Source organism: Triplophysa rosa, linkage group LG17, assembly GCF_024868665.1.
Source record: "Triplophysa rosa linkage group LG17, Trosa_1v2, whole genome shotgun sequence".
NCBI classification, from domain to species: domain Eukaryota; kingdom Metazoa; phylum Chordata; class Actinopteri; order Cypriniformes; family Nemacheilidae; genus Triplophysa; species Triplophysa rosa.
Genome location: NC_079906.1, coordinates 890,159 through 914,372, shown reverse-complemented (window position 1 = coordinate 914,372; position 24,214 = coordinate 890,159). Strand labels below are relative to the sequence as shown.

Below are 24,214 nucleotides of genomic sequence, written 5' to 3'. Positions count from 1 at the left end.
ACCTAGGAATCTCATATTTCTCATAATTCTTTCTGAGAGCACATGAAGGCAGCATAAGAGCAACAGATGTTTGGCTATGTTTGGACAGACAATGAGTTGCTACCAGAACTAGTAACAGCAGCCAGATGGTAGGGGTTCATATTTCACCACACCTCTCCTCAGAATGAGTGAGCATGTGCACATGACTTTGTTTCCTTGTGCCTTGGTTAGGAAATTAATCAAGTGTTATAATAATAGTATAATATAATATTAATTATAGTATCAGCAACGAATACATAGTTTTATATGTTCGCACAAAAGGAGAGGGGAACTTGCTGGTTAAACACTGATTTGTTGATAGAATGTTGCTATGTGGTTGCTAAGGTGTCCTGAATTCATTTGTTTTCTGTATTTTATGCAGAGGTGGACAGTACAGTAAGTTTTTTTACTCTATTTTATTTTACTCTACTCAAGTTCATTTTTCTACTCAAGTAGAAGTATCTATACTTAGTAATAATACTAGAAGTATTATTATGTAACATATATCATACATTTTACGCCACTACAATTCATTAATACATAGTATTATTTTTACTTTTCATACTTACTGTAGGTAAATTAAAGGGATAGTTCACCCAAAAATACAAATTCTGTCAACATTTACTCATCTTTGAGTTGTTCCAAATCTGTATCAATTTCTTTGTTTGATTTAACACAGAGAAATATATTTGGATAAAGGCTTGTAACCAAACAGTTCTTGGACCCCATTGACTACCATAGTAGGAAAAAAGTTTGAAACAAGAGAGTGAGTAATTCATGACAGAATTTTTGGGTGAACTTTTCCTTTTAAAAACATCTATTACGTTCTACTTATAATCAACGAAAATATTTAAGTAAAATACTTGAGTAAATGTAAAAAAAGTACTACATAAGTACAGACAGTTTCAAAGTAACAACATAATAAACGATACTGCACATGCATGCTTTTGTGGTCCAAACTTAAGTTCTGATAGACAAAGAATAGAGTCCCTGTTGATTATTTATAATAACAAGCAATAGAAATAACAAGTAAATGACATTAGCTAGTAAGTTAAAAGTATGTTCAGCCAGTATTATTTTCGGTTACTAAAGAACTGTTACTTGGCTAAACCTAAATGTGAAAGTTACATGACCTATTTAACAAATTCTCCATTTAATAAAATTAACAGACAATACAATATATAAATTGTTTATTTAATACAATTATTATACAATAAAATTTAAATAAATATTTATATCATTAGCCAGACCGATCAACAAACACAAAAAGGTAACTTCGGGCCAGGCGCATGCGTCTGATGAAACAGTCTATAAAAGGTAAATAAAAACATATATTTATGAAATGTAGTGCAGTAAGAAGTATGATATACTGTATGCTTAAAAATATGCAATAAAAACTACAAATACTTGAGTGTAGAGGTCTGCGCGGAACTGTTTTTTCCGTCCCCCGCTCCCGCCTGCTCCCGCTAAATTTCATTCTGCACCCACCCGCTCCCGCTGAAAATTCACTCCTGTTCACCCGCTGCTTAGAATGATTTTCGTCCAGACGGATCACGTTAAATTTAGATCAAGTTTCCAGATCTCACATTTAAGATCTCACATTAAAATTTCTCCATAACAAATATAAAATACGCTATAAAAACATTTTTTATCATCTTGTCAATATACAACATTGTTCTTACGTTTTAATGTCAATACAGTAGACAAAATGTCACAGAGAAAAATAAATGAAATACATTAAATACAACGTCTTCCACTCAAATTATAAGCAAAATATGAATAAACGAAACCCATAGCTATATATATAGCTAGTGCTCATGCAAAATTAAAATCACTTTTTTTAACCAAACTGTTTAACATCCATGTAAGAAATGTCCTGATGACCGTCTCCCCTCTAAAAAACACGAACGCTCTCTTCTCTAAGGTGCACTCCGTGACCTGCCCGCACTGTCTGGGGGCTGACGCGTACAAAATAACTTAAAACGGAGTTCGAACTGGTCCACACACGCAGCACATGCAAAACACAGTCCTCAGATTAGGCTCTGCATGTCAGGAATGGACACCGTCCAAAGACCCGTTCCCGTTCATAGTACCAGAGTTTCTGACCGCTACTGTCTTTTATCCTAAACAATTAATGCAGACCTCTACTTGAGAGTAAATATACTTAAGTACTGTCCACCTCTGATTTCATGTGTAATGCTCTGCAGTTTCTAGGGTCCTTGCTAGGGTGTTGTGGTTATTATTTTTTTTCAGTGTTTTTTTACATTTATTTGTTTAGTAATTAATTCTACTACTACAATTAAAAAATGTCCACATTTTAGAATAGTTTTGATGATGTGACAGGAGCTATCAGGTTTAAGTAGCTGATCTTTTTTCAATTTCACGCATTTTATTGCTGCTGCTATGCCTCATTTTCCTTCTCAAATGTATTGCTGTATTATAACGGAGCAGTGCATCAAAGGTACATCATTTCACAGCGCATGTTTAATTGATTTTAAAGGCAAGCAAGGGTCTATAATATGCGATGTGGTGTCATTTGCCTGTCAAATTAGCGCTTACATCTTTAATAACTGTCAACTTTAAACAGCTTTAGATGTCCAAGTTCAGAAATATATGAGAACCCAGCAAAGACATTACAGTGTTTCCCATTCATTGACGAGCCTATGGCGACCCGCCATAGACTATTTTGTTCCGCCACAGTCTTAAAACGAGCCGAGTTGTTTTTCTTACAACAACATAACTATTTGTAACGTTGCATTCTGCACCGCTGTTTCGTTGTTGAATTGTTCACGGCTAAAAATGCGTCCCCCTCTTTGTTGCTTCAGCGCAATGTGCGCAGCACACACACAGACACATACTGTACATACGAACGCACGTTCGCTACTGTTTCAGCTTTCGCGGTTGAAACACAGACACGTGAACTGGCCAGGATTTAAGACGTCGCCAAGCCATATGGAATACAACATCGTTTGAGGGAAGTAAAATCTAATGTTTCAGTATTCACTGCAGTTATCCACAGTACAAACATGATTTTATCAGTGTACGAAAGACAAACCGATAGCATTACCTCATGGCGTTAACATCATTATGTTCAGTTTCAACTTTCATCAGCTTCAGCATCATATTATTTCCAGCTAAAATAGCAGTCTGCATATAGGGACATTTGACATACACCATTTCTGTCGTTTAAAATGAGCAGCGCATCTACACAACGGAGCTGTACGCAGCAGCGCACCCATGACATTTATAATGATTATCTTTTGGCGCTATATCTCTAATATCCGTCCTTATTTAGCGCCAAAAGCACTTCGTTTAACCTTTTCCAAATCGCCAAAATAGTTCCGTTTTGTTTTTAATGGCAAATTATTCTTGTTTCGTTTCATTTCGATATTAAGTTAATTTAGAAAAATGTTTGGAGTATTTTTTTGTTTGTGGCTCACGTGCAGAACGCATAGTTTCATAGCCAAATGTGCTGGAGCACGAATTTGAATTAATGATGTGAATGACACTGTTTAAACTGTTAAAATAGTTAAGAATAAATAAACAGTTAAAAAGTTATATTTCGTTTCTTTATTAGGTTAGAATTTTTTTTTGAGTATATTTGTTTGTTGCTCAGGCACAGAACGTAGTTTGATTGCCAACCACCAATTTTAATGATTTGAATGCATAATGGGCATGAGTCTGCTTAAATTCCTCCTTTAGCTTTGGCTGTTGCCGTAAGAAAAATAAATGATACGGGGCGCGCCACACACGATTACATGCTGCTCTGTTGTGTCACCGTGTCCAAAACTTGTCAATATGTTTGGTTTGTCGGACATCAAGCAGCGCTGCTCATACCTAGGCGTGTACCGCAGGAGAAAGCGCCTGTCATTAATTGCTCTCGTGTTAGGTCTGTGCAACGCGCGCATAAAGTTGAAAACATAATAAATCACAAACTTAACATTACTCTGTACACTGAGAGTGTGCGCTTTTCTTACGGTTTAACTCTAAACAGTCGCCACATCATAATAATGTATGAATGCTCTGGTCCGGATAGTAAAGTGATAGGCGTACTGCCATGCGGAGGAGTGGGACAATGGCACTGTGAAAACGGCCTGATGCCCGGCCTGCGTTTTAATATATGGTAATATATAAATTAGTTCAACTGTTAAACACTTTTTTGCTTCATTTTTTGATGGCTCATGCTCTACATGTTTTTGACTTTTTTTGTTTGTGAACTCTCATTTTACCATGTGTTATCCCCATTTATTTCTATGGTGCCAATGATTAAATTACTACTATAGCTATTGTATTCTTATAGATTGAGTCACTTAATTTTGCTCTTAAAATGCACCAGATTGCAGCATTTACCTTTAAAATATGTGACCCTGGCCAACAAAACCAGTCTTATGTGTCAATTTTTCGAAATTGAGATTTTTACGTAATCTGAAAGATGAATAAATAAACTTTCTATGGATATATGAGTTGTTAGAATACGACAATATCTGGCTGAGATACAACCGTTTAAATCTCTGGAATCTGAGAGTGCAAAAAAATCAAAATATTGAGAAAATTGCCTTTGAAGTTGTTAATCAGGGGCACTGTGGCAGACCATCCACTCACAAAAATAAAGTTTTTATATATTTAAGGTAGGAAATTTACAAAATATCTTCATGGAACATGATCTTTACTTAATATCCTAATGATTTTTGGCATAAAAGAAAAATCGATAATTTTGACCCACACAATGTATTTTTGTCTTTTACTAAAAATGTTCCCGTGCTACTTAAGACTGGTTTTGTGATCCAGGGTCACATATGCTAAATTTTCTTACAGGGGAGCATGCCCCCGGACCCCCTAGAGAAAAAAATGTTTAGCCACCATAGTCTCACAAAATTCTGTGGGAAACACTGCATTATGTACCTGTTATGTAATGTATTGGTACTTTTTGGTAATTTCATGACTTAGTTGGCACGCCCTACGCAGAGGTTGCGCTAGACTGCGCTAGACTTTAGCTGTGTCCTAATTCGGGGACTGCGTCCTTTGAAGGGTACATTACTGGATTGTGTCACAGCAGCGCGCGACTGAAGGCTGGTAAGGCCATCCCAATTCGAAGTCTGATTCAAGTGCAGCCTCAAGTGTGACCTCATTTCCGCAGGTTTTTAAGGATAGAACAAATGTATCCTTCACAGCCTTGGCTAGCGACCATAGATACGTCTCTCTATAAAGGGCTTGCTTGTGTCATTCGGGTGTCACTTCCAGGTCTCCCCCTGCTTTCTGATGCCGGTAGTTAACCGAGGCGTATGGCGTATACTTTTTTGTTTGTATTTTCTTTCTTGCCCTGAGTTTTGTTTCTTTCTTTTTGGACTATTTATAATGGTCCTATTTGGGGCAAAAAGGGTTAACATACCACAATCTCACGGAGTGTGTGACTGTGTGCACTGATGGTTTGTGATTTATTAAAACATGTGTCGTTTCAACCTACCCAAGACCAGTTGGCCGCAGCCCTGCAACTCTTGTTTGTTTTTTTGTTTTCCTTGTTTTTGCTTTTGGAAGAAGGTCAGCAGTAATTGGAGTTCCAATTTTTGAGCTCTTTACTGCTCGTGTTTTTATTAAATTATTGTGTGAATAAACTTAATATTTTTGTACCCACGTCTCTTGCTCTTTTATCTTAGTAGAACCGAACCTGTGCCCTTCAAGTAATAGTGAGGGTGTGTATTGTTCCCTGGGGGTGAATCCCAGGGTGGCGTATTCGATCCTTTTCATCAGAAATTTGCTTTATTCCATCTCAACTCAACTCAACTCAACTTTATTTATATAGCGCTTTTTACAATTTTCATTGTTACAAAGCAGCTGTACATAAGACATATTGACTATAAGCAAACCAATTAAAGTTGTACCTGCAAAAACAAGAAAAAGGTGAAAACAAAGAAGACAGACATACTCACATACAAAACACTCGCGCACACACACACACGTACACAGACAAGTACACGCACACACAAAGACACGCACGCACACACACACACGCACAGTGAGAGCACACATTTAAGATAAAGGAGAGAGAAGCACAGGTCAAATATAACAGACTATAAATTTCTATATGCAATATTAATTAAGTAAAACTTTAAAATTCTAAAGTAGCCCCCCTGGCCAGGCAGATGCAAAACAGTATGCAAACGGTGGCGAGGAACCCAAAACTCTAATCGAGAAAAAAAACCTCAGGAGAACCCAGGCCCAACCACGGGATTCCAGTTCCCCTCTGGCAAGGCTAAATAAAATAAATAAACTTACTAATGAGGTAAATTATAGTTTAAGATTATCATTAATAATCTAATAGCATTTGAAATTTTGTGGTGAGGACGTGTCAGGTGACCACGTCCTTCTTTATCCAGCTCTATCATCTCAGCTCTTGTCAGGTCTCTGCTCTACCATCAGGTCAGGCCATGAACTGCATCCTGCTCGCTGTGGTAACCTTGGAACAATGAGACAAGCCTGGCTGAGAGTAGAGTACTGTTCTGCACTCTTTGATGCAACAAGCACATCAGTTGTGTTTTTGGTTCCGGTTGATCTAACTAGTGCAGCCTAAACCCTCAGAAGATTTATATTATGGAAGTCTAGTGTATGCAAGATTAAAAAGATGCGTCTTTAGTCTAGATTTAAACTGACAGAGTGTGTCTGCCTCCCGGACAGTGCAGGGAAGACTATTCCAAAGTTTAGGCGCTAGATAGGAGAAGGATCTACCACCTGCACTTGATTTTGAAATTCTAGGTATTACCAACTGACAGGACGCCTGAGAGCATAATGCACGTGAAGGACTGTAATACAAAAGGAGTTCATTCAAGTACTGAGGAGCTAAACCATGTAGGGCTTTATAGGTAATAAGCAAGATTTTAAAGTTAATGCGATGCTTTATAGGTAACCAGTGCAAGGTTGACAGACCCGGGCTAATAAATCATTCTAAATCATACACCCACCATCTCCCACCGCTTCGCCACACTAAGCTTGTGGAACAAACACGCTGTGAATGCGCCGCTTGCGCATCCATTGTCCAAGCACAAAAAATGTGTAAACCAATAAAGAAGTGTAATTTTTAATTATTTTTGTTATTATATAAATATTTTTGTTATTAAAGTATTGTTTTCCATTTATTTGACTGACCCCATCAACCACAAAACAAAGTTATGCCACTGGTCTCACATAAATAACATCATTATTTGTATTGCATGAGCAGAATGATGTGCTAAACCATTTCGAATAAAATAACTGATAAGGTGTCCACATGCGATTAATGCAAACCTAAAAGCCCTGATGGTATTGAACACTTTAGGAATGCTGGTGAGGATTTAAACTTGTGACAACATACGTTACCGATACCACACATTATAAAAGAAAATATATTTGCATTTTGCATCTATATAGCGCTTATTTTGATCTGCAGCTTTAGATCTTTTTCCGTTGACTAAAACAAATGCTTAAAATGTGTCTTCATTATTATTCTTAACGAAAAACTCAACAATCATAAAATATCTATTTGATGTCTGCATTTTCATCTGCAAGACATCTGGCAGATGCTGTTTGCTCATCTGCCCTACATCTCTGAGACGTCTGCTGTCAGATGTTATCTCTTTTCTAGATCTCTAGAAGACGTCTGTAAGATGTGTATGATTTAGAATCGATGTACAACAGCTCTTTCTAAGATGTTTAGCAGATGTTTTCACACAACAGATACAATATCTGCTAATACCAAGTTACTACCCAGATAGCACAGGTACATCTGTAAGATGTCTGCTAAAGATCTGGAGAACGCTCTCTGATTAAGCAGAATGCGCTCTGATTAACCCAGTCTGTTCGTGATAGTGTTCCGTATGTCTCTCCCTCTGTCCGAAGAATCGGAACGCGAACGGAGGGGTGTGTGGTGCGCTGCTTTTGGCGAAAAAGTTCAGGGTCACTTTTTAGGTTGTAATCCACGAAACTGATATGATACAGCTGATGGCGGCATCTTGGAAGTTTGTGATAAACATCGCCGCATCTCCTTTGACTTATACAGCTAGCACTGATGTATAATTACATATGATGGTGTAGTAGTGGTGTTCCATTTCTAAGGGGAATGTTTTTAGCCCTTTATTATCATAAAGCCGATCGTTGCGCTCACACTGCCCCCTTTCCAAACTAAACCACTCTCAAGCCCACCTCTTCAAAACAGGCCAGGGTGGTTGGGAGCGTTCACACTAGTCAATCAAACCAAGCCTTAGGTGTCAAACGCACCTGTGCACGGTTCAGTTAGGACAGTGTGAGCAGGCTCTTAGTTTTTCGTGGTCTTCTGTATCATTGCGTTTGCTTCCCTCATTCGTCATCCCCCTGTCATATGAGCCATTACGCATCCGAAACACAACAACGGGCCGGCCAGCCTTGCAACGACTGTGTAGACAACAGAGTTGTTTGAGAGAATCGAGAGCCGTGTGCTCCGTATGCTTTTAAATCGCTCTCTCAGTACTGAGATGTCGTCCATTGATCGGTCTGCGGACCTTTCCCTCGTTTGTGTTTTGTGCAGAAAAAGAAAGTCATACAGGTTTGGAATGACATGAGGGTGAACTTTCCCTTTAAGTCACTGCTCAGAGAATGTATGTGATTATTGTTTTATTGTCATTTGAAGCAGGATGGTATGTGTATGCTTAATCTATTTCATGTTAAAATGAGAACATTGCAAAAAGAGTGGTAATTGTAATATTTATTGTGATATTGTGATTTTTAAATATCACAAATACTATAATTGCAATATGAACAGTACACACAGTATACAAAATAAAATACAGCCCACATAACATTATGTTAACATTATGTTTTTTGCTTTGTAGGTAAGACCTACCTTCCTTGTCACAGTGAGCTTCAGGGTGTGGATTACAGCTTCCTGTTTGTGAAGGATTTCCTGAAATTGGAATTGTGTGGGACTATTAGAGATGTGCATATAGACATATGAGGGTATGTGAAAGTTTGTGCATGGTTTTAGTATTTTAAAGCAAATTAGGCAGTTAAAGCAATATTTTAAAGCAAGTCAGGCATGTGCTTTTATTCAGAAAAAAAAATGGTTTTGCTCGTTTGCATCACCAAGCAGGCAGTTTGCCCCATTTCTTAGTAACGGCGGCGCAGAAGGCAGCAAAATGCATAACATTGCTCTCTTCACTTTTATATATTTCTGTTTTAGAACTGTTGGTTAAGTGCTAGTGTGAAACTGCCCTAAAACCCTCACGCACAATGTTTTGTCTCGCTATGTTCTGATAAAGAGAAGTACTTTTTGTCATTTATTATTATATTAACTTATTTTTGCACAATGAATAATACAGGATATGCTGCTCATGCATACAACATGTTTTATGTCATGGTATACAACACATACTAATCAAGACACAGCATATGGTCACACAACGTAATATCTTGTCCTCGCCTTGACTTATGAGAAAAAATAACAGCGGGCTCGTGCCTCTGGCCTAATCACAGCCATGCTGATATAGTGCACTATCACACTCCTACTCGAGCGATATTGCATTATTATTTTATATGTTTTATGTAAAAAATAAAAGACAAGCAATTTTATGTTTTGCATTTATTTCCGCCTAACCATACCCAAATGACTTAAAAACTCAAGTATGTACCGAACAGAGAATTTTGTGTTCCGTTACATCCCTAAGCTTAACACAATCCTGTATTTTTGTATATTTGTGTTTTCATGTCATTGGAAGCACAAATGTCTGTGGTATGTATGTCTGCATTTTGATTTTGCTTTGTACAGTTCGATGTCTTTCTTTCATTTCAAACATATTAATGGAATTGTGGTTGCCTAGGTAACTATTATGGGAGCCCAACGTATCCAGCCAGCCCTTCAGTAGGACAGTGATTGCCCGTGATGCTCTGTGTGACAGTTTCACTGGTTCCCAGAATTCTACATCTAAGCACACCGAATTCCACAATTGCATGCACCATGCAGGAGTAGCGCATGCAGATCTGCAGGAGGATGCAGTCATCACCACAGGCATGAATAACACTTTTACAGGTGTGTTTGTGGTTTTTATGGAATCTCGTAGTGGATGCTGAGTGTGGAAGTTGATTTTCTTTGTGTAAAGCATTGGCAGGAGTGTGTGTCTGTGTTTGTGTGCGTGTGAATGTGTGTGTGTAGCTTTGGCTGTACTTACATGATACATTTTATATTTTACAAATTAGGTTGTCCACACCAGTGAAATTGGCTAAATTGGGTACAGCAGGGTGCGGTGTTTTTGTATGCAAAACCCAAAAGCGAGTTAGCATTTTAGCACTTCCAGTTCCATGGTTCCAAAGTCAATGGGTTTTTTGAATGGGTTTTTGGTTTCATGCCCTAAAATAAGGTCTGTGGTTAACAACGCCTCTAAATATTGTTACGTTGCTAAAAGCAACAAGTTGCTAAAAGTGACTATGTCCTTTGGTGGGGACATTAAACGTCATCATCACGCATATAAATCTCTCAAATAATGCAATATAGGCACAATTCTCTAAAAACGTGGATATAGATTAATTCACAATGTAATTACTTACCAGGGAACATGTTTTTAATAAAGTTTGTAAAAGTTGTCGGAGGTTTGGTGGTGGTGACGTTGAAGTTAATTTGTAATGGTTATCTTGGTAGACAAAAACTTTTGTTATTCACAAAGTGTATTTTTGTAATCTTCCAAAAGTCTATGGGAAAAATATGGGATGTCTGAGATTTTAGCGGACGTACTTCATCGCTTTGTCAGATGCAAAGTGTGACATTTACAAAAATCTACCGTTACTAATAGAATCTGTTGTGGCTTGTTGCTTATCGCCTTCACAGCGGTTGTGGACACAAACTTAGCTAAAATATAGTTACCCTTTTCTAGTATGTTGTGACATCAAGTCGCATTTGGTGTGGACACTGTGTTACTTGAAAAATAACAGATAGATGTACTTCACTAGGGTTCTGCAGGAGCAGGATTGGGCACTCCTGGTATATGCCTTTACTGCGTAGTTTAGTTATTTAGCTGTTTGCATTTGTGTATGTTAATATATATTTTATTAGGCTGCTGTACAATGCGGTACATTTGATGCAGTCAATGAAGCAGCTGAGATGGTAGGTTTGAATATATTCTAATGCAGTTGTTGCATTAGCATGCTACTTGTGTTCCTGCTTACTGAAGACTGTCTGAATCAGAGGTATAGGCAACAGGCCAACACCACACAGACTTGGTTTAAAATCCAAACTTATGTGTCTATGGAATTCTCTGTTCCAAAATCTAGTCAGCTGCCTACTATTTTAGATATCTTGTTTTCTGAGTTCTAAGACAAAATAATTTGTATCTTTCTAAACATAGATTATTTGATTAAAAACAAAATCAGCAATGGACTATTTAGACGTTTACGTCAAGAAGCTTGTGTACAGACATCCCTAGTGGTCACTATATGTTAAAAAGGCAGAATATATAATATTTTGCATAAAAAAATCAAAAACCACTACCACAATATTTTGTTCACTTGTATACTTACATTATCCAAAATGTTTCCAACAATGTTTGAGTCCAGAGACATTTGCAATTCAAACCCAGGACATGGCCTGCTCATCGTGCCACGGCATTGCCTGTCAATAGCTTGTGTCTGGAGTATCTTTTGTTTCTGCTTCAACTGCGAGAGATTTTTAAAAGCAGTACTGTCAAGTCGCTCTGGCGACACTTTGTCAGACTTGATGTAGTTACACATACCCCATAGCAAATCTTTCATGACAAAATGCATATTAAAACGATATTTCAGAGACAAAACAAAATTACACCAAGTTTTACTCACCTTCAAGGCATCCTAAGTGTATATATCTACAGTCAGAGTTATAATACCATTCATCCTTTTTCTTCCAAGCGTTAAAATGGGAGTGAATTGTGGATGAGATTTTGAAGCATTTTGTTTTGCTGTCTCCTCTGCGCTGCCGCGTTCGTCACAGGTCATCCTCTCGTGCAATCTTGGAATAAAAAGGATAAATGGTATTGGTCTGAAGGAAGAAAGTCATGTACACCTAGGATGCCTTGAGGGTGAGTTAAACATGGTGTAATTTTATTTTGCCTCTGAAATATCCCTTTAATGGTACCGTCCAGCATAACGTAGAGATATAAGTGTTATGGCATTATGGTATACATGGGTATTTTCTCTTTTTGTTTTGTTGTTTGATTTACTGTATACAGTATACACATCAGGTTGCTGTTGCCACGTGTGTGATGTGTGAAGATGGCAAAGCAGGATTTGACTGACTGTGTGCCGAAACATTACAGTTTATGTGTCATGTTTGTTTCAGACTTGGTATCAGGGCATCATTTTAAGTTGTTGCCTGTTATTTGCAGAGTTGTTTGGTTGGTTTTTACGTGGGTTATGCTTTGGCACTGCTCCGTTGTGTTTTTGATGACTGCATTAGAGTGAATCTGACATTGTACATCAACATGACAGGAAGTAATGTTCTACTAGTGTTGGGTCCAAATTGGTACAAAAACTTACCACAGAGTACAGGATCAACCCAGAACTGTGCGTAACGGTATTATTGTGGAGACTGTTGGATCGGGTGGTGGTAGAACGGTCCATTGGTGGTTGAACGGTCCATTCCAAATGTCTCGTACCATCACGTGGATGGAAATATGCATATGGAAATGATATGCAGATGACATTATGCATAGTAAAACTAGTCGTTGTAAACTCCCTATATGGTTAGTTTGGGGAGTCTTCCACTGACTGGGTTACATTTACACTTTTACATTACATACCCCAGATGATTGCTGTTTAAAACTTTACAGGAAAAACGCCTCCATCTAGGAACAGATAGTATCAGAAAACGCAAACAGTGTACAAGAGAGTAAGTTAGAGAAGAGAGTAATTAAAAGAGGAAGTTCTAGACAGACAAAGGTGGAAACAGAGAGTTAAGGAAAGAAAAATAAAGCAGAACAGAGGAAAAGAGAAAGAAATGGAAGCATAGCCAGAGGTAATCAAGAAAGTGAAGATAGATAGACACTCAACCTTTGGAAACACCTCCAGATTATCCATCAAATGACTTCAAATGCGAGTTCACCACTGTCAGATATGCAGTCTATGTCACCTCCACCACTATCAGTCTATGTCACCTCCACCAGATTAATATTTTGATAATATTTCATTATGATATTTTACATTTGTTCAGGAGTTGTTGGTGACATGTGAAAATGTAATGTCTGCTATGAGAATGTGTTGTGAAATGTTTAAAACATCTTGATTGCTGTTAAAGATCAATTTAAAATTATATTACACAGTGTCATATATTACACAATACAAGAGTGTATTCCATATTGTGCTCAAAGTGCAGATATTATGCTTATGTGTGGTAAAATGTGACATTACAAGGCAAACATTTGATCATTTGATTATTTCAGATGCAGCTTTTGAAGGTAGTTGTCTATGTAGACAGAAAGACTGCTTGAGGAATGTATTTGTTTGCATCTTAGATTGTATTTGCCTAGAAACATAAATATACTTTGTTGTCTTTTCCCACATCCTCCTTTATTTCTACCCAGATTTATTAGCATATAGTTTTTCCCCCTCTCCTCTTTTATGCACAGAAGACTCCAGTCGCCTGGACGCACACAACGTGGTGAGAGAAAATGTCTCCGCCTATGTGCTGAGCAACATGGCTGCGTCCCCTACAGCCAATCCTAATAACCCCCCTGGGCTGCCTCCAGACGAACACTCGCTTGGACAGCTGCCGGACAACTGGGAGATGGCCTATACAGAGAATGGAGAAATATACTTTATAGAGTAAGAAACATGTTACAGTCTACATAATACTGATAGTATAACTATGCTGGTATCAGAAATAGCCGACACATCAAAATTGCAGTCTACAGTTTAAGGGGTCATATGATTCAACGCCACAGTTACGACGCTCAAAGTATGTAGAAACCTTAGTCACCATGAAACGGAAGTTGCGATTGGCTTCTTTGCCATATCGTGACGTGTATCCGAGTGAAACGGCTTCTGAAATTAGAAAAAAATGTAGGTCGGGGGCCGCCGGGCTTTGCCCTTCCCTTTTTGATTGGTTTGTTGTAAATTGGGCCTGGAGGGGAGGGCTAAAAATGCCTGGCCATTGGACAGTCAGTATAGTTCTACCTCTTTTTTGTTGCTGACGTCATGTGGTGAAGAGTTGTTGTTGAGAGGGGGAGAGGAGCTTAACATTTTTGATAAAAGATTACAAGTGCAAATTAATAATAAAAAAAATACAGAACAGATAAATCATTTATAATATTCACTGCAACACTTGATAAAACACTTGATCGATCGATGATCATGTTGTCTATTTAAATTGAGCTGTTCTACAGTAACAATCAATAACCATGATAATGTTCATTAAGATTATTGCCATGATTCTCTAAGCACTACACATACATTACTAAAATAAATAAAAAATAAAGACAACCATTATGTGATTGTCAACAGCCACAAATCAGAAGGTAATAACTCAGTATGATGTTTTCCTACCATTCATTCTGATAAGCATAAGCAAAACGTTTTACAGTGGATGGGAAAGCATGTTGTATTGCTCCCACATGACATTATGCCACCTTTCACATGTATATATATTAGGGCTGTCAATAGATTAAATATTTTAATTGAGATTAATCGCACCCTTTTTGTTTGATTAACTGCGATTAATTGCACACGTATAGTGAAATTAAACATACACTATTTATTTTGTTTAACATGTTTATTTTAGTGCTGTCAATCGAAAAATTAACTAATCACACACAGCATTTATGTTTTTAAATGTACTTTTAAATTCTAATCATTTCACATTTTATCTCCAAATGAATGTAGAAACAACACATTTCTTTAACAGCATCATTTTATGAATGAAAGCCAACATTCCTATATTATTATTGGATTATTTTTATATATATTTTTTGTACTAATCAAACTAATTATAATAAGTGTGCCCTAGACAGGTAGGAAATAGGGTTGCACGTAGAGCTGAAGATCTTTGCCCGAACCCGACGTGACCCGACGGGTTCGGTCGGGTTCGGGCTTAATTTCTATCATTTTACACTGGCTCGGGCCGGGCTCGGGCTTGCGCGGTAAATGAGCGGTCATGTGATGCGTTCCGATTAGCGCGAGAAAGATGCGAAAATGGATGCTGAGGAGGTGAAATGGAGGCTTGCCTCTGGCGATTATGTCTTGGTTGCACCAGCAACTGAAGCAAAGTCTGAGGTTTGGAAAAGTTTTGACCATGTGCATAATTATGGGATTCCTTTTGTGCCAATAAGAATGAACGCAAACTTTTAAAAAACGAACAAAAATATACAATGAGAAAGAAAAAAAACACTTTGATATTGAAAACAATAAACTCAGTTGCAAGAATGTGACATGATTTCTTAACAATTTTCTAAGTTTCGTTTTTGCAAATAATAGTTTTGAATTCGCTGCTAGATTTTTCATTTGCGCTTTCCGAGTTTTCGTTTACGCTTCTCAATTTTTCGTTCGCCTTTCTGGCACAAAGCTCACGTGTAGGCAGGATTTATGGCCGCTTTACGCTGATTGGCTAGTGAGTTTGTGATTGACAGCTCCCTGACAAGGAAGTCGATACTTAAGACAGTACAGTGCAACGAATCTTAGAGAATGATCTGCATGCTGTTATCTCTATTGTTTGTACTTAAAACTACTTTCTTATTTAGTTAGTATATTAGTAATTGGTATTTGAAGTTGGTAAATCATGCGCGGTGTGGATCCAAGCGTCCTCCTCACCCTCAGGTAAATGAATGTAATTCAGATAATAAAGAAAATCGCTAAAAGTTGTATTCCTGTACAGTAGCAATTCTGCCTTTACTTAGCTCGTTCATTGTGTGCTTTATACTTTCTGTCAGGTATTATTTTATGGACTGTAAGATAATTTTCTTAAAAAGGAACGAACAACTTGCATTATAACATCCAATAAAGACATGTTACAGATTATTGGGCTGTGAGAAATTAACGTGCTAAATGAAAACATTGCTGCATAGTTACTGTACAGATTAAAACTTTTAGCGATTTTATTATCTCGGTTACATAAATGTACCTGAGGGTGACTTGTGTCCAGCTGAGGAGGAGGATGACGATGACGCTCTTGCAAACAGTCTCCTTTTAAAGAATTAAGTCCACTTATAAGTCAAGTACTGTATCATTCTTTTTAAACTCGTGGTGAATGTACAGTATTATACCCCTTTCGTTACATTCACAGAAAGTACACCTCATAAAACACTACCAATACATTCAAATGACATTTATGTTTTTTAAACGCTTCAACAAAACAAATTCATAAGGTGACATAATTAGAGGCCTTATCAATGTTTTATTCATTTAGTCTGCCTCTTGCAAACAACAATTTCATTATGTATTTACACACCACATAAAACAGGTTAGAGAAAAGCAGAAGAGAGACTTCTTAAACTATAAACAAACATTTAAAGATAGAAACAATACATAAAATGCCACCACGATTATAATGTATAAATTAGAAATATGAACTGGAAGCATAACACTTTATTGTATATCTCCTCAAAACTCACTAGGCATCTCGTTTTCCTGATATCATTGTAATTATAAATTATAGACTGCTGTCTTGACGGCCTCTAAACCCACGTAAAGTTGCATGTGAATATGGCTAACGTTATCTATCCTGTATTTACTCGACGTTGGCTTGTTGTTACGGCGTGATAGAGCCTGGAAGCGTGTCCTACTTTTAAGTGCGTGATAGTTGGCAACCCTGCTAATATACTAACAAAATAAGAAGGTAATTTAAGTACAAACACTAAAACAATACTATACAGAAAACCGCAAGCAGATTGCTCTCTAATCCGCTGCACTGTCTTCAGTTTCGATTTCCTGGTCAGGGAGCTGTCAATCCAAATCTCACTAACCAATGAGAGTAAAGTGGTCCTAAATCCCGCCCACACGTGAGCTTGTGCCAGAAAGGCGAACGAAAAATTGAGAAGCGTAAACGAAAACTCGGAAAGCGCAAATGAAAAATCTAGCAGCGAATTCAAAACTATTATTTGCAAAAACGAAACTTAGAAAATTGTTAAGAAATCATGTCACATTCTTGCAACTGAGTTTATTGTTTTCATTATCAAAGTGTTTTTTTTCTTTCTCATTGTATATTTTTGTTCGTTTTTTAAAAGTTTGCGTTCATTCTTATTGGCACAAAAGGAATCCCATACATAATGAGAATAATGAGCCAGTGGGATATGTGAGATGTTACGATGTGTGGCAGGGTAAGAGACACTACGGACACAAGATGGCTGATGAAAGCAACCCCGGAGGGGGAATTTATTAACACACGTGTCAAAACAGATCAAAGTGAGAGTTGGGGTGCTCTTAGTGCGGTCGTCAGCCACGTCGTGCTCGTGGTTCCCGGTGATGTCTCAGTTGCTTGTGTCCGAATCTGTGAGCAAAGAAAGATAACGTTAGTCTCTCTGTGGAGTGCAAACACTCGGGGTGAGGCGTGTGTGGTTTATATGCCCGGCTGCTAATCGGTCCCAGGTGTGCGCGATTAGCTGCCGGGCCGTTCCCCTGGCGACGCTGATCCAGGATCTGGACCCCCGTCACAAGATATTGTAAAGGACTTATTTTATTTCTTTGTTCCAACTTCCAAGTGGCATATAGCCTACGTTAGTCATTAATAAATTATGTTAAAACATGTATAAATGACGCATTCTTGACAAAAGCTGTGTGCGTGCGCACATTGAATAGCCTAATGTCGGGCTGTAAATGGGTTCGGGCTTTTAAAAAGCTGTCAATCAAAATGTACTTGTCGGGCTCGGGCACTGTGGGGCCTAACTTTGAAGGCCCAAATACAGCTCTAGCACGGTGTACCGGTGCTACGTTAGCAACGCCATGCTAAAGCTTCAAAATTCCCGCGTTGCCTCTCTGTTTTTTTAAACGGTAGCATCATAGTGCCGTAACTTATGTTGCATATGCGCATTAACATGTTAATTTGAACTTGATCTTGATCTGTCTTTTTGCAGTGTTTCTCTCCTAAATGAATCTGTGTTTTGAACGATTCGGACGAGATAATGATTCAGTGAGTCATTCATCAAGACACTTGCTTCGTTCTTGAATGAATCAGCTGTTGAATGAGTTGGTTGAATGATTCACTGACACAAAAAATTGCCGCCACCTACTGGCCGTTTTAGTCACATTTAAAGTAAGCCTAACATTTTCCTTTATAAGCATTGCTATAAATGCAATTTGTCGCACATAGATTGAATTAGTTCCAAAGTAAAAAAAATCTTTAGGAGTTACTACAGTAAATGTTAAAGTATTCTACAGTATTTGCTAAAACTTATCCAATTACTACAGTTAATACTACAAATATTGTAATATGCAGTATAATGCAGTTCACTAAATACAACATTTAGTTGTTTCATTTTCATTTAGATCTGTGTATTAAGGAATTTGGGTCTATTTTGTAGATTTTAATTATGAACATGACACAGCATCGCAGTACTACTTGGTATTGTGATATTTCATAAGGTATAGTATTGTAAGATATGTTTATGGTACCGTGACAAGCCTAGTGGGAAATATACAGAAAATAAATAAAGTTCTCAAACACTTTATTGCTAAATACATGAAATACAGAAGAATTCTATTAAAGCTACAAAATCACATTGATTTCTTCTTTTCTTTTGTTCTTTGATTAACATTAGTGACAAGAGTCACAGCAGCACGTTTAAGAACGTGGCCCCTTTAAGAGCTGCTGCTCTAAGCAGGTCTAATACGCTTCCTATTTTCACTACTCTTTGCATTCATTTCAGACTTTATTTAACTCGTTGAAGACTGTGCTTTAAAAAATACTAGACAAAATGTGCTTTCTGGCATAATCTTGTCTGTCTTTGTTCATTCAAGCACGAAAGAGAAGTTAATACCAGTGGCGGAGATAGAGTTTTATATATGGGGTGGCCAGGGGGTGGCCAAGGCTACTTCAGGGGGTACACAGACCATGACAGAAAATGTGTGTTTAACCCTGACCTGGCATCAAATTATAAAACAATAAATCCTAGGATTGCTGATAAGAGGTACAAGTGATAATTTACTTATAAATGTATGTAGATGAAATAAACAATAAAAAATAAATAATTAAAATGTTGAAAACATAGCTTAACCCTGATAACTTGTTTAATTAAACAGAAACAAAGCAGCACCAGAGGTGTCTTTAAACTGATGTGGATCCGAGCAGCATATATCTGATAAAACATAAACTCATTCCATAGGACTGCAAGATTTAAAAAAAAAATCATTGATGCTGATCCCTTGATGTCGTCATCTTGATTATTACTTTCAGATATTAGGATACATGAACACTTTACAGGCTACAAAACAAGCCGAGAAGCATTTATGAATTGTATTGCTGTTTTATTTCTTTTTTGATTCTCTAAGGAACATAGAAAGCAGTTATTCAAACGGGAAATATGTAGAAAACAAACAAAGAACATCCAACATCACTAAAACACCCATGGCTTCAGGTAATACAGTAAAGAGTCTGACTAATGAATCTGTTTCTTACATCGTATCTGTACGCGGTTAATGATAAACTTTTTGAGCACACTTCAGCACAGCTCTTCTTCACCGGTGAATCATTTAAACGCCTCTGATTGGTCAGAATATTCATACCCTGAACTTGATTGGCTGTAATGCTCAAAGCTGTAGCAGATTAAAGAAGCTGTGATCCACATTCGCTCATTTTCACCTAAGTCTTATTAGACTATTTTTTCCTCTTTTGTCTTGAACTTGGAGAGCAGATTTGTTCACATTGTTGTCATTTTTCCCAAAGCCTCTGTTAATTTCCGACCCTGATGTAAACAATGTATGTTATGTTGGGAACCGATTTACTATCTGTTAATGGAGCCTAACATAAACTTACACAATGAAAAGTTGTTTAGGAATCCTAAAGCCAAGGCTAAAGAGGGAAACTTATTTCTTCCTTCTAAAGTTTGTATGAAGTACACCTGCTTAGAATGTTAAAAGAAATAGAGGATCTCTCCCAACACTGTTTATATTTATCTAAGGTTAGAAAACGCTGGGGAAACTTTACATTTACGCAACATTTAAAAGTGTAACGTTAGAAAGTAGGTAGATAACACTATAATGGTATGGTTCAACAAAAAAACGTACCTGGCTGGGACGGACTTGAAATGGCTAGCAAGCAAGCGGGTACTTTTGAATATTCCATTTGTTTAGCAAATTTAAGCGGTCCATTTGCTTGTTTTCTCTATTTCGTCAGTCTTTAAAAAATAAATCTCAGATTTCACGCTGTACAATCCATCGCACAACTTTTTTCCGTTCTCATTCTCAACTAGACTCGCTTGAATTTCGTGTGCGGTGACGTCACGTACAAGCATGGGCCCCGAACGTCAAAATAAAAGCGTTGTTCAACGAAAGGTGAAATCAGATGTCAATCAACATAAGTAGCGAATCAAATTTGGGGGGGGGCCTTAGATACCTCTTAAAACATTAGATTACCTGCTTACAGTCATACAGATTTGCAATAATATAAGAATAGTCAGTTTCGATTTTTGGGTAAACTATTGCTTTACTGTAAATTGCTATTTTCACAGCCACAATACAAAGACAACCTCATGGATAGACCCTCGATGTCAGGAGAAACAGTCGAAGCCACTGGAGGAGTGTGAAGATGATGGTAAGACCTTTTAGCCTGTCAATGTTAAGACATGTTGTTTAGTTTGCATACTCCTTAGCTTTGTTTCAAATGTTGTTTTGCTTCCACCACTTTACTGATGTCATAATTCATCTTTTTTTTCTTTGCCATTCTGTTACTGTAAACTCTTTTTGCTTTAAGATATGTACTATACATACCATGCTAAATAATGCATGTATTCTATGCTACTTGAAAATCCCCAATGAATATATTTGGATTCCCTTTCTGTCGGTCTCTCGACGTTGTGTCGAACCGACAGAATGGGGTTTGTCTTGAGAACCTATCATCTTTTAGAAAAGGCCGATGAAAATTGGCGAATGAAATTTGCATGCCGGGCTCCTCCCCGGATGTCCGGGTATAAGAGGGAAGCCGGCGTGCTCATTCATTCACCTTTTGTTCTTCAGAGCCTACGCATCTGATGAGCTTCTCTACGATCTTTGGTGATCATTTTTCTGCTGGAATCTACGACGTGGACAGCGGACGGTCCCTTCCTGCAGTGACTCTCCCCTGGGCATCTCGGCAGTTCCGGAGGTGTTCGAGCAAATTTCCTTTCTAAAAGAGCAAATTTCTCCAGCGTGGCATGTCCCGCTGTTCTCATGGGTGCAACACACTCATCGAGGAGGGGGACGGACACGATGCCTGCTTCCAGTACGCTGGGGCAGATGTTGTGGATACGTCCTGCCCGCACTGCGGGGGGTGATGATTCAGACGTTGCGTCACGGGTGGCTGTGTTCCCACGGGACTCAGCCACCACCTCGTTTGCTCCCCGTTCCGTGGCGGCAGGACTACGGCCCTGCCGTCTGCTACGGCAAGCAGCGAGGGTGATATGAGGATTACTGTGAGCGATAATCCGCCAGCCACTGGCTCACGGACCGTTCACACCTCGTCTCGCTCGTCTGACCATTCCCCAGGAGACGGTCCACCGTCTTATTCCTCAATCACGTATTCGGACACGATGCGTGATGATGAGATGTCTCTTGCAGCATCGGGGGGTGACGTACTGCCATCCGACGATTCCTCGGGCTCCCTCCCTCGGGGGGTCGAGCCCAGGAAGAAGCGGATGTCGAAGTGTCAGCCATGCTTTCCCGGGCCGCCGTGAGTGTTGGGTTGCAGTGCCCGCACTGCCTCTCCCGGCACTCGCGTTTGGTTACATGGCGCCTCGGGTTTGAGCGCGGCTCCAAGCCGCGCCCGCCCCCAGTGCCGTGTTTACCGGAAGTGTATGAGGAACTTAGTAAGACTTGGAACGCCCCCTTTCCGGCACGTTTCACGTCAAACAAAGTTCGGTCACCCTCTCTTCCCTCGAGGTTGAGACAGCTGGAGGATACGTCGTTCTCCCCCAGGTGGAGTATGCCGCCGCGGTGCACTCGTGCCCGTAGGCGGCGGCCACCTGGGGGGGCTCGACCTAGACTCCCGTCCAAAGCATGTGGTGTCTCGGCATCTCTGGTGTCGAGAGCTTACATTGCGGCGGACCAAGCTGCCTCCTCTCTCCACGCTATGGCTCCTGCCAGGCCAGGGCGTTGAGAGAGCTCCACGAGGGTAAGACCGACCTAGCGCTTATGCAGGAACTCGAGGAGCTCTACGGGCGACCAAGGTGACCACGCGGGCCCTGGGTCGGATGAGAACCCGTCCACACAGTCCATGAGAAACTCCTCTAGCCGTTCCTTGCGCAGATGAGTAACGCTGAGAAGGTCCGCTTTCTCGACGCACCCGTCTCACAAGGGGGGGGGCTGGTTGGTGTTACTGTCGAGCCGCAGCGGCCCCGCTCACCCCCCGCCCGTCCGGGGGCGTGAGACCCGCACGCGGCCTCCCCCGGAGGGTTCTAGACAGTAAAGAAGCAGTCCTCCGTGCCGCGACTCGGCCGTTGAGTCCCAGCAGCCCTGGTCCTCTTCGACGCCCTCCAGCTCTGGGCCCCCCCCCTGGAGGAGACAGCGAAGAGGAGACCATCGCCACATCAGCAGCCGCGGCGATGCGGCCCTCATGGGAAGACCTCAGGGGGATCGAGGCTACCATTGGGCCCGACCCCAGCCACATCGCTGGGAAGTCGGATAGGGACGGATCCTGCCCCGTCTCTCCATTTGCTGGCCCCCTCCGGGGGGCTAGCGCCCACTTACTCTCAAAAGAGAGTTTCCTCTCTCTCTGGGTTATCTCAGCCGGCCCTCCCACCCTCTGCACGACGGTGAACGGCAAACTCGACGTTGTGTCATGGCGAAGCGCAATGTCGAATATAAACACCAGCCCTCAGCACTCTCAGTCAGACAAGAAAGGCGGGGGGTTGCACCCTATCTTGGGTCTGTGTGTTCTGAACAGGCACCTACACAATAGCTGCCTTTCAGGTTGATCACGCAGAAGCGCATCCTGACGTCCGTCAGGTGTCAGGACTGGTTCATGGCAATCGACCTGAAGGACGCGTACTTCATGTCTCCTTCCTCCCTCGACATCGGCCATTCCTACGGTTCGCGTTCAAGGGACGGGCATATCAGTACAGGGTCTTCCCCTTCGGTCTGTCCCTGTCTCCACGAGTCTTTACGAAGGTCGTGGAAGCTGCCCTCCTTCCCCTTAGGGAAGGAGGTGAGCGGGTACTAAACTATCTCAACGACTGGCTCAGCTGGTGCACTCTCGAGATCTGTTGTGTACACACAGGGACCTGGTGCTCCGGCACCTAGATCGGTGGGGCTACAGGTCAACTGAGAAGAGCAACCTCTCCCTGGTGCAGAGCATCCTCTTTCTCGGTATGGAACTCGACTCTGTCCTCATGAGTGGCCCCGCTCACCCCCCGCGGGGGGTGCGAGACCCGCGACGAGGAAGCACGCGCCCACGCGGCCTCCCAGAGGCAGTGCGACAACAGAGCACACCCGATCAGTGTTGAACTGCCTGAGGCTCTCAGACAGTCAGCGGTCCCCCTGAAACATTTCAGAGGCTCCTGGGATACATGGCATCCTCGGCGGGGGTGGTCCCCCTCGGGTCGATGCACATACGACTGCTCCAACACTGGCTACAGAGTCAAGTTCCTTGGAGAGCGTGGCACACCGGCAGCAGGCGTATGGTCACACGCTTTTCTGCCGACACACCCTAACCCCCTGGTCTCCATGACCTTCTTGCAGACAGGGGTCCCCTTTGGGATGCCTCCCTGCAAGGTTGGGGTGCCGTGTGCAACGGGCAAGCAGTGTCGGGGCGGTGGACGGGCCCCCGACTGCGTTGGCATTTCAACTGCCTAGAGTTGTTGGTTGTGCTACTTGCATTGAGGAGGCTACTACCTCTCGTGCAGGGCAAGCACATGCTGGTCCGGTCGGACAGCACAGCTGCTGTGGCGTATATCATTCGCTCATGGCAGCTAACATGACTCGCCCGGCGCCTCCTCCTCTGGAGTCAGCAGGTGATCAGTTCCCTGCGAGCCACACACGTCCCAGGCGTCCTGAACCAGACAGCCAATGCGCTCTCTCGTCAGTCGACGCCTCGCGGAGAGTGGCGACTCCATCCCCG

The 24,214-nt window shown here is 40.5% G+C and overlaps 1 protein-coding gene across 1 annotated transcript in view; it reads left to right on the top strand.

Moving 5' to 3' along the window:
* The window catches only part of magi1a (membrane associated guanylate kinase, WW and PDZ domain containing 1a), a 114,109-nt gene that overhangs the window by 10,347 nt on the left and 79,548 nt on the right, over positions 1 to 24,214 (top strand). Inside the window, 7 exon segments of the mRNA XM_057356995.1 lie at positions 8,654 to 8,660; positions 8,856 to 8,968; positions 8,970 to 8,979; positions 9,840 to 9,884; positions 9,887 to 10,048; positions 13,608 to 13,803; positions 20,634 to 20,716. Coding sequence (XP_057212978.1) covers positions 8,654 to 8,660; positions 8,856 to 8,968; positions 8,970 to 8,979; positions 9,840 to 9,884; positions 9,887 to 10,048; positions 13,608 to 13,803; positions 20,634 to 20,716 — 616 coding nt within the window.